Source organism: Phoenix dactylifera, chromosome 2 (assembly GCF_009389715.1).
Source record: "Phoenix dactylifera cultivar Barhee BC4 chromosome 2, palm_55x_up_171113_PBpolish2nd_filt_p, whole genome shotgun sequence".
NCBI lineage: Eukaryota > Viridiplantae > Streptophyta > Magnoliopsida > Arecales > Arecaceae > Phoenix > Phoenix dactylifera.
Genome location: NC_052393.1, coordinates 27,478,675 through 27,490,047, shown reverse-complemented (window position 1 = coordinate 27,490,047; position 11,373 = coordinate 27,478,675). Strand labels below are relative to the sequence as shown.

The 11,373-nt window shown below is 37.0% G+C and overlaps 1 protein-coding gene across 2 annotated transcripts in view; it reads right to left on the bottom strand.

Moving 5' to 3' along the window:
- Positions 1 to 1,153: 1,153 nt before the first annotated feature.
- LOC103708691 (cleavage and polyadenylation specificity factor subunit 1) overlaps positions 1,154 to 11,373 on the bottom strand; it is a 78,813-nt gene continuing 68,593 nt past the window's right edge. For both annotated transcript variants that reach the window (XM_008793741.4, XM_008793742.4), the window contains exons 24-26: positions 7,429 to 7,614; positions 3,525 to 3,910; positions 1,154 to 1,966 (exon numbers count right to left, since the gene is read on the bottom strand). In XM_008793741.4, coding sequence (XP_008791963.2) covers positions 1,852 to 1,966; positions 3,525 to 3,910; positions 7,429 to 7,614 — 687 coding nt within the window. In that variant the 3' untranslated portion in view covers positions 1,154 to 1,851. The remainder of the gene's footprint in view (positions 1,967 to 3,524; positions 3,911 to 7,428; positions 7,615 to 11,373) is intronic.

Genomic DNA, 11,373 nt, shown 5'->3' with positions numbered 1-11,373 from the left:
TAAAAATAAAAATAAGAAATAAAAGCAATATCAGACAAGACCAAAAATCTTTACATATGGTCTATGAAGTTTAAGATGCTTATAAATAAAAATTTACATGATTGGGAGTCTCCTTGCCTATGCATGAAGTCATTTTTTGGGAAGACTTGATGCATAGGATGTCTTCAAAATGTATAACATTTTTGTTTGTAGACCATACAGATCATATCCCGTATTTTATATTTTCATTTTGCAGACCCCTCCTTGAAATCCAGAAAAATCTCCTCTCCATCTTGTATTTGAGAGTACAGCAAGACCGGCCAGATTTGAGGTAAAATTCGATCTGGTCAAATTGGAACATGGGGCATTAAAAATAAGATCTAAACCATCGGGTAAGATACGGTGGTTAAGATCAACTATATCTAATATGCTTATAATCCAAAAATCATGTCTTGTAGATCCCTTGTGCATCAACTCATTCAAAAATGAGCAATAGATCTACTGTGCTAAATAAAAATTGTATGCTTTATAAACTGAGAATCCAAACCATTGATCTTCACCTAGAAATTTAAAACATAGAACTCATATTCCAACTGTTTCAGTTTCCTCTAATACACATACCGATCAAAGTAATGTATCATGCTGTTTAAAACTTCTGTTTTGGATGACAAGAAGTACGCATTTTCCAGAACAACTGATTCATGAGCTATAGGCATATTTGATCGATCAAATAACATCCAATGTTTTAAAATTCAGATATTTATTTTACACTAATTCTCAAATTCGACTTCTAGAACTATAAAAAAATTACAGACTCCATTTGCCTAACACAATAAAATCTGATATTAGGCAAGTGAAATGACATGTAGCACTTGTTTTTGCTTTTCTTCAGTTGCTTTTGTAGGCCTTCCAGCAAACTAGAATGCAATGGTGTGATACTAGAAGCAAAAAGTTGTGAAACTTAAGAAGAAAAAAAAACTTAAAAATGATCAGAAATTGATCTTATATATAAGATAAATAGTCTTATTCTAAAATTTAACAAAAGGAAAAGGACAAGCTGGTTAGTTTTGCTTCTAAATTCATAGATTATTAAAGAGGCAGGATATCTATGAATTATGAACCATGCCATATTGTTCAGGAACCCTTGAACCTTCATTGAATGAATATGCAAAAATAACACAAAAACAGATTCAGGAATACTCCATTATAGCCCTGTTCTTTTTCCTTCAATGTATTTTACAATCTTGTATCCGCAATACAGAACTAATACTTGAAAGTTCTATCAAAGAAAGAATTCATGCTTGAAATGTTTTCACATTGATCTCATTGCAAGTACTAGAGAATACCAATCAATGATATAATACACTGACTTTCTGACCGACAAATGGTACAAGTCATGAGCTATGAGCTATTTGTGAGCTCAAGTAGACATAATAAACAAAGGTTTCAGAATAACTACTAGTGTCTGTTTAGACAGCAAGTGGCAGGACAAAGGGCGTGAAAGCACATCTGCACATGTAGTTGCAGCCTGCAACACGTCATCAGCTCATTGCCAGGTTTATTGTTTCCACCATCCAGCTTCATTTAGTTAAAACTGCTGAATAGGTGCATCATCCACTCCATATGCCATATCTAGTGTCACATCTCATAGCACACATCCAGGTTAAAAGGCAGTTTGCTGTTGATGAAATGACATCTGCCTGTGCTGGGGGTGGTTCAGCACAGATGCTATATCGGGTTTAGGGTTGAAGACATCATCCCCATTATGTACCCCCCAAAAAAAAGAAGACAGCATCCCCATTGAGTGCTAGCAATGTTCCGCCAAAAGCCCAGATTTGGTAGATAATTGAGATAAGAAAGTCACCGCTGTTGTCACAGGAAACTCGTTCCAAGTGATAGATCATTTAAGTTGGAAAGAATTTGTGAACGGGTAGTTCCAATTTGCTGAGCAATCTCTAGCTGTTCATCCAGTGGTAGCATTTCATAACTGCAATACATACGAAAATTGGATGATTAAGTCATGTTGATTAACAAAGAAATTTTGATAATAGAATAGGCATTATCTTTCTACAGCAAATAACACAACATCAAACATGAACGTTGTTCCCCATATAGGACTTGCTTCTTATTGTCTTAATCTAGAGTTTTTAAATCAGAATCCACATAGAGTTGCTCTGTAGTTTCATGAATGTTAGGTGCTTAATCAACCAGGTAGTTTGTAGCAGGCCTTCAATGTTTTACAGTTATCCCCTCTCTTCCCTAAAGGTTCCATCTTTAGATGTTTCAGCATTAACTCTGAAGATCTGACATCTATCTTATCCAGTCATAGACTTCTCTGAATCCTTAATCAACTATACTTCTAATCCAGGTCGATCCACATACATGTGTGAACAGGGTTGGTTAAGGTTGAAATTCCTAAGAAACAACTAACTGTTTGATTTAGTAGTAAGAATAATGAAATATTTTAATAAGGCAATAACACAGGTAATATTGCAGTTTTCTCTGTGCATTCTTACTATCAGGTGGAATCAATTGTCTATCACTAGCCTTCATCGGCAGAAAAGGAGTCATAGTTATGTAATCGCGCTACATATCTTATATGCTTGACACTCTAGACATCAGTTAGGCCTACTTTTGTTAGCACTATCAGCCAGTTCAGCCACTACTTGACCCTGTCTAAATCAAAAGTCCCACTAGTCTAACCTACCTTGCTGACATCCAATGCCAAACTCTACTGGCAACTGGGAGACCTTGATCGAACTATCCACCGTACTAGTTTCAAAAAGGCTGAATGCCATTGACGATCCACTAAGAATCAAAAGCCTGTTAAGTTTGCTTATTTTATTTTTTGCCATAAAGAGAAGTTTGCATTCATGTTTCCCAATAACACAATTATGTTAGCAGATAGCACTTTCTGTACAAGCCACCAATTTTGTGACTGAAAAGACCAACAATATTTTCCACTTAAAGATATAAGAGTAAGTACAAAACAAGAAATAGTTAAAATATAGGCATATGATAAGCAGATGAAGAGAGCATCTGTAACAAGCTGAGTATATGTAACAAGCTGAATCAATCATACTATAACATGCATTTCATAGTAATGATTGATGAATTACCGATTTCAAACATTTGGGAAACACAGTATGTTGGATCTTCCCCTCAACAGGAGAGATGCAACCACTGGGCTATTGTCTTGTTTCCTTGATCTAGCGATAGTTAGAGGACTGGTTCATGTTAACCTATATTTTGAAGAAGAACAATATGCTGTAGGTCCTCAACTAAGCAAATAGCTGTAATCAAGTTAAGTGTCTATAAAGGCCATAGCTAAAATGCCTTTACGAATACACCAGTGTTACCTTGAATATTCCCGAATTTGGAATAGCAAGACAAACGAATCATACAAATAGCAACACCAAAAAAATAATAGTCATGATTAATTGCTTCTCCCCGACAGCATTTTAAGAGATATGGTTCATGAAACGAAAATATAAAGTGAACTACATACTTTGTAATAGGCATGAAAGACCGAAAACTGTACTTACTGGGAAAGAAGCTCACAATCTACCATATTGTCAGGGCCAGGACGATGTGCCTTTCCATTTGCACGGAACTGTCGGAATGATCTAGGGTTTAGACCACATACATGAGGAACAGCATCTACTAGCTTCCTCTGTAGGGTCTGAAGCCTGCGGAAAGTGAGCTCATCTAGAGGTGCAATGCAACCAATGCTCCCATCTAGTGTGCCGAACAAAAGAGCAAATCGATTGGTTTTGTCAGATCCAGTTGCTGCAGTGGTTCGATCAGCAGAGGTGGGGAGCATCTGCAACCGCAAGAACTTTGTTACATGGGCTCCAGCATGAAATTCTGCCCTACATAGAAGCTTCTGCCCTTTCCAACTTTCCAGCATTTTTGGCGCATAATAGAAGATCTGCATTTAAAGGCAAATTTAAATTACCACGTGGAAAGAGGGCTATCTGATTGATATGGAAAGATCACCATGAGATTATTGTTTTAAAGTATTGTTTTTACTTGCTGCATTATTGCTTGCCTTCTTTGGAGTAAGCAAAAGAATTTGTTGACTCAGTTGTGATTTGAAGTGCAAAATATTGTAGGCTGTACATTACAACAATCTTTTTTTTTTTTTTTTTAATTTAAAGACAAGCAATCAGAATCTCACATCAATTTCTAGAACTCCAATTAAAAGTAAAGGCAGGCAACAATCTCAAATACATAAATAATTCAAACTTACACTTGCTTGGAGATATAGAAATACAACAAGGTTCCACATGGATCGAAGAAGCAATGATAATGGCTGACTGTACAGTATTCAGCTGGCATTCATTAGCTTTGATCTTCTAATCAAAATACTACCGATTAATCATTAAATTTCCCAGATAAACAAAATATTGTGAAGACCACTTGCATATTGCTTTGTAGATTGTATGCTCATAAAATAGCCGGTACATGTGAAACACATCTAACATGAGAGGACCACAGCCTATATATTGGGCTATTGCACCCCATAAAGTGGGATAAAACACAGGAGACCACCTAGGGTGGCTACAACCTGCTTAAGATTAGCCAAGTGGGAAATGCTGCCCAATATAATTAAGCAACCACCCTTCTTTCTATTTCTTGGGGCATAATATCATCAGACATGGAGAGTAAGGATGGATTTTTATCAAAAGCACTGAAGAAACCATTGCTTTAAACTACCAATAGTTCAGACTTGAGTTGAGACACTCTACAAAGTGACATTTTTTCACAACTAAAGGAAGTTCCACTATTACTTAGGTCCTGCTATGTTTGTGCTTAAATACCTCATTCTCTATGACACATTTCAGCCAGAGTTAGCCATACCGTCCCATGTACAGGGGTGGAGAGCCTTCATACCCTTCCTCTTGCTCTTGAGATCCTCTCTCTTGCTGGTTATCTACCCCTATCGCCCTGTCTACAAGTTTAAGATATAGGCATATGGCTGGAGGACTAGAGGAGAGGCACCACCTTGAGGTAAAGCTACCTCTCCCTCCATCTGTCTCTCGCACTGTGTTTGTGTATTGTGAAGGATCAGAACTCAATCTAATCTCCATCAACCACAAGATAACATCTTTTAGTGTATTTTAACATATTTTGGTAGCAAGGAAACTGGTTCTGCAACTATGTGAGCTGCTGCGAGCTCAGTAAGTTTGAGATCTGAAGAAATCCATTTGATGTGTCCTATAAAGAGGTTCATTTATAATAGAGGGTTGTAACTTATCAACTCTAGCTTAAGATTAATTGCCAAATACAGGTGCATGACATTTTTTTTTATAAAAAAAAATAGTTCCAATTGATCTTATGATTAAGAGATAATCATTCATACTGCAAAAAAAAATAGATAATCATGGCTTATACTTATAGGGTCGCATTGAAGAAATTGTTCAAGCCTTGAGACAATTTCATTTGTACTTGTAAAGCCTTTTTTTATTTATAATTTCTCCTTTTTTTATAGCTAAGGTCAACAGACAAATTTGGAGGGAATCAAATGGATTGTTTTCTCAAACTTTTTAGTTAACTAGAGATCAAATGTGCCACTAACTATTCCCTTTAGCATTGATTCCATGACCAAAAACCAAGGTATTTATTCTTTTTCTTATATTTACATTCACTTGTATTATGTTTTTCATCATATTTATAAATTGTATACCTGGTTTTATGCTTTTATGCATATGTAGTAAAAAGTTATAATTGATGCTTTAAGTAAATGATGATTAATAATTGTATTAATATGAAAAGGAAGAGCTGGTAAGGATCAAAGCTTGACTCTTATGTCTGAGACCTCAAGCTACAGATATGACAAGGAGATGATGAGGAGAGGTCACCGCGGTCCACAGGCTAGTCAAGGTGGTGGGCCTAATCAAGCCACCCAGTTGAGTCATTTCAGTGGGCCGACAAGGAAAAGAAGGTGATGCCCCAAACATCCACTCAGAACCAAAAAAAAAAGAGAGGGAAAGACAATTGCAAATCCATTAGAGAGGGTTGATGAGGAATCGGTTCACTCAAATTTTGAGACTGTTGAGCCCTCAAATGATTGGTTGCCCAGAACATCTAGCGGTACGAGTAGCGATGATCGATTTGGTGGTGAGGGAGATAGCAGTCGATTGGACAGGGTTGTCTGTGACTCAAAGCCATTGGTGTAAGCCCATTCATTGGCAATTCCTATTTCACTCTGTGTCATGCAGAATGCAAACCACAAGGCTACAAGAATACAACATCATGTAAGGTTCTGGACAAGGCATTGATACAGTTGATGACATGGCACATGGAGAAGGAACCCTAGATATCCTAAGATTCGCCGAATACTTGGGAACATCAACATACACCAAATACTATTCCACACAAATTGTACACATACCTTTCATCTAAGGTATCAAATTCGAGTGGTTATGATCCTCCATAGCCTTACCCATATTACAGGTTATAGTTTGCCGCCTCCATCTTCCTACAATGGGACTGCCAGCCCAATATTAGATCGAGCATCGGTATTAGGGTGGCTATTTGAGTCATACAGATTACTAGATGAATAGGACACAACATTCACAATCTATATCCTGAAACCACTAGAGAGCAAAAAGAGATTAAACATACAAGCAAAACATAAAAACCCTAAATTTGAGTTCTTGCATCTTAAAACTAAAGCCAAAAAAACTCAAAAAAATAAAAAGACAAAATAATCTTTAGTTAAATCTATACCTTACTGGTACCATGGTATGCTAAACTAGCCTGTACCAGCCGGCTCAGCACGTACCGGACCAGTCCGGTCACTAACCGGACCGGATTGCACCGGTATGCCTTCAGTGACCACAGCGTGCGCGCGCTGTAGCCGAAATCCGTCCGAACCAGTGGTACTGGTATGGTACGGCCTGAACCGGTACCAAACCGGTTCGGTAGGCCACCGGTATGCCTACCAGTACCGGTTCGGCAGACATTGACTGGTATACATCTTGCATACCATGTGTCAGTATGGTATTGAAATGTATGGAACCAGTACCTAACGGTACAAGTCATAGAACCAATTTTGGAGACCTTGGTTCTACCATTAAACATTTGTAAACATCAAATAATAAGGATAAATGAGACCTGTAGATCTAGATCGAGTCTCAATTTAGAAAAACTTAATAATTTTTTCACCAATTTCTAGCTCAAGTCTAACCAATCATATCTATCTCTACCTCTAGCAAGAACATTATCCAGCACTTTTTTATGATGCTTAACCAAATCCAACGCAAGGAAATCAAATGCATGAGATAATTATAACTAAAACATGGCAATCTTTATAGAAGATATCCATTCTGACATTAAGATGCAAATGGCAACATGGTAAACAAGTAAAAAACTAATAAGCAAATCATATGAGAATTTTTGTCCAAATCAAGCAAAGCATGATTCATAGAAGTAGGCAGTCACCTGAATGTTTTTCTGATCATCTGAAACTACAAGACTCAATGTACTCCCATCAATCAGAAATTCAGTTGCATAACAATCAAGAGTGCCAAAATCCTTAGCCAGCAAGCTCAATTGAGCACCTTGCTCTTTCCAATTCAGAAAGTATATGCTTTTGTGGATGTCGCCCAAGAGGATAAAGTTTTTGACCTGGAACAATTATAAGTTATAACCTCATTCTTAGAATAAAAGATGTTTTAATTACTTCCTTAGGAATGGAGGTCCTCAACAATAACAAAAAGACAAAACTGATCAATTTTACTCGGGCATCTAACACTTCACAGGTCATTAGCAAATGATTGTTGCTACTCCCAAAGTACAAGCACAAACCGGTATTGACATGCTTGAAAGTTCAGGGCACATACCACAAATATGAATGGTTGTGAGCCACAGTTATAGACTAAGAATATTCTGATAATAATGCCTAAAAAAATGCCAATATTAGCTTGGACGGGTAGAAAGTTAACCTTCTAATCAAAAAAATGATCAGCTTAGATGATGGGATCACTTCTTTATCAAATAAATGTCTAAATTAAAGCAACCTAAAATAAACTAAAAAAAGGATCACTCTGCAGCTGAATTGCTCTGACTTTACGATCATGCTGTCCTTAGATGTTCATAGAAAACCAAGTAATAAGAATAAATCAGACTTAATTTGGAAGTCTTCTATAAGTTTAATAATTTTATATTTTCTACCAAACATTATGCCCTGTGACCTCTTCCAGATTACCTACTGTTTTCTATCATCAAAATGAAGAAATCCTCCTGATCAAACTGTCTGTTAGAAGAAAAAGATGTGATAACCATCAAAAGAAAAAAGTAGTTAATTATTATTCTGATACAAAATTTCTGGGAAGAATATCCATTAGATTTTGTCCACATTGTATTACAGGCACCTTATCCCATTTGATTTTTGTTTTTCAAATTATATATTATTTGTAGATGTAGATGACCATGAGAGCATCATTCCTGGTCCTCTTTATATGGGATGCCTGATTTTTTCAATTGATTTGTTGCACTTCAATGCATGATTGAGAAAGTGTCCTAAACTAACGAAAATACTTTAATATGACTAGTAAAACCTAAACCTCATATCTTAGTATGTCTGAAACAGATCTTTCTACAGTTTCCATAAAAGTGTATAAAGGTCAACATATTGCAACATTTTACGTATATTATGGTGGCCCTTAACCAGCCTGAACAGATTAAGTGATATTTTAGCTTTTCTTTCCCCTTCAAAAGGCATATACACTCATCGCCATTACAAAAATGTTCTTGATTACGACCATAGATATAATCAAACAAATAAGAAATTATGTCACGAAATTGTGTATGTCTGTGTTTTTGTCCAATAATACATGCGACGGGTGAGATGTTTTAGGTCTTGGTATGAGGCACCAAACCAATACCTTTCTGGTATGGTACATCATAATCCCATACTGACACTGGGTACACTATTGAAGCTGGCATAATAGATGGCATAATGTGTCAGTATAGGGGGGTATATCAACTCTCTCAACAGTACTACAACCCACAGTTTTAATACCGCCAAAACAAGGCAGTACAATTGGTATCATACTGTTTAGCTAAATGGGTATCCAGATGCCACCAAGTCACCAAAATAGGTTAAGTTGGGGCATTCCGATTGGATTGGGTCGATACCAGCCGGTACCGACTGGTATAGAAACCTGACCTAGCTGGTGCGATGCATCTACCATGTGTCCTGGCTGAAACCAGTCGATACCACCCACTACCGAGACCGGTTTGACCAGTACCCAAGGCATCCTAACAACTTCAAAATTTTTCTGAAAAAATGTGCAGGAACAAGGGGGCAAACTGGGTGTCATAAGGCGCCCTTAGGCATTTCGTAAGAGGCTTAGCTCTACTGCTAGTTTCTTGACCATTGTATTTTCCTTTTATAACATTATAAAGTACATTTTCTTCATAACTAAGGTTTGCCGTCTCGATACCAAATCCCATACTAGTGCCACATTAGCGCTGTGTTGGTACAATATGGAGTCTTTTCGGTGTACCGAATGCCGGTTGCCTCCCGTACTAGGTACTGATACTGAAACGGTATGATACGGGGTGTACCGTCCGGTTCGGCCCAGCATGGCAAACCCTGCATTATACTATATTTGCCATTTTCCACTTCTAAATATTGCTAGTTGATTGATCAATGACCCTTAGTATGCATAGAAATAAAAAAACACTTTTAAAAAAGAAAAAAGTTTCTGGGCATTCTAGTATGGGACCGTTATGAAGCCTTTTACCATAAAAGGTACAGGAAGGAGCAGTATCAGTTCCAGCCAAAACCGTTACTAGCCCTGATATTGATATTAAAACCTTGCTGCTACCCTATCAGGCCTATACAGTACACCCCTTATCACCTAGAATGGTAACAACTTAAACTTCATGCCTGTGTGTGCATGCATATGCATGGGCAAGTCTACTTGTATGCACATGCAAGTTTGCATGCGTAAAATTGCTGAAACAAGTGCTGAAACCTAGATCAAAGATTTCATCTTTATCTCTGCTTAAGCCTCCATTCTAATAATGTATATCATTAAACTATTCCAAATTTTACATCCATCTTTTATCTACCTCAGTCTTCACAAGCACAAGTTTGATCCATCATTTGAATTATAGAATCATAAAAAGTCTTGCACCCAACTTTCAAGAAATGAATTAATAATCAATAGCAACCTCAAGTATATAGATAACAAAAAAACTATGCATGACCAAGTCTATAACATAGTTTCACTTGAGTGATTCTCTGAATTGACTTCAAGAAACATACTACTATCTATGCACAGCTGTTAGATATGCTAGTATCATCATGCTACTTTTTTCTCTCCTAGCAGCAAAATTATATATAACCCCAACAATTCTCTATCTAGTATCTCATACCAACAGCATGCAAGCTTAAATGGATTTCCATTCATTCTTGGAAGGTAACATGGAGAATACTTTGAAACTGAGACTTCCAAACACGAAGCTTTACATTTTCCATTTTTTGGGTAAAAAACTAAGCTTTAGATATTTACTTGGAGAAACTTACATGGAAAAACACAACTTTAAAATATTAGGTATAGGCAAGGTAAGATGAACCATCTTGAACATGCCCAATTTGGGGCATACCGAGCCGAACCGGTAGGTTATCGGGACAGTTTGGTGGTTCAGATTGGAAAGAGGGGTGGACCTCCCAAACCGAGCAGAATCGGGCAGTTCTGCTCGGTTCGACCCTGTTTGTCCTGGTTTGGACCTCTTACCCTTTTTCCCTTCCACTCTTCTTTTTTTCTTTCCTTTTTTCTTCGTTTTTTCCTTACTTTACTTTTGTTTTCTCTTCCTTTCTCTTGTTACTTTTTCTTCTTTCTTTCCTTTCTTTTTCTTCTCCCTTCCTTTCTTTCTTTCCTTTGTCTTCTTCTTCCCTTCCTTTCTCTCCTTTCCTTCTTAATAGGAGCTGAGCCAAATTTTGCAACTGTGGATCTGATGGAATGTGCTGTATCCAAATGCCGTACCAGATCATTTCAGCATCCAAAAGAAAATTTACTCATCCTAGAGATAACTCAAAAAGCTCTAATATAATTTGAGGTCTCAAAGAAAATTGACCTTACCTTATTCCATCATATTAGTTTAAACTAGAAATTGGACCAAGCTAATAAGCCTATAAATTGGGCCATGATCCTAAATTGTGTATCTGAAAATTAACTAGATTGGCCTAGTTCACGCACGACTCAACATCAAATAATTCCACTTATATCTTGACATCAAATAAATCTTGCACTGATGCATAAATAAATTTGGAACCATTAAAGCATTAGAAGCAAACACCCTTAACTATATAACATGACAATCCAATATATGATGGAATTCTACATTCCTTCCACTCCCTTGAGAAGCCCAATG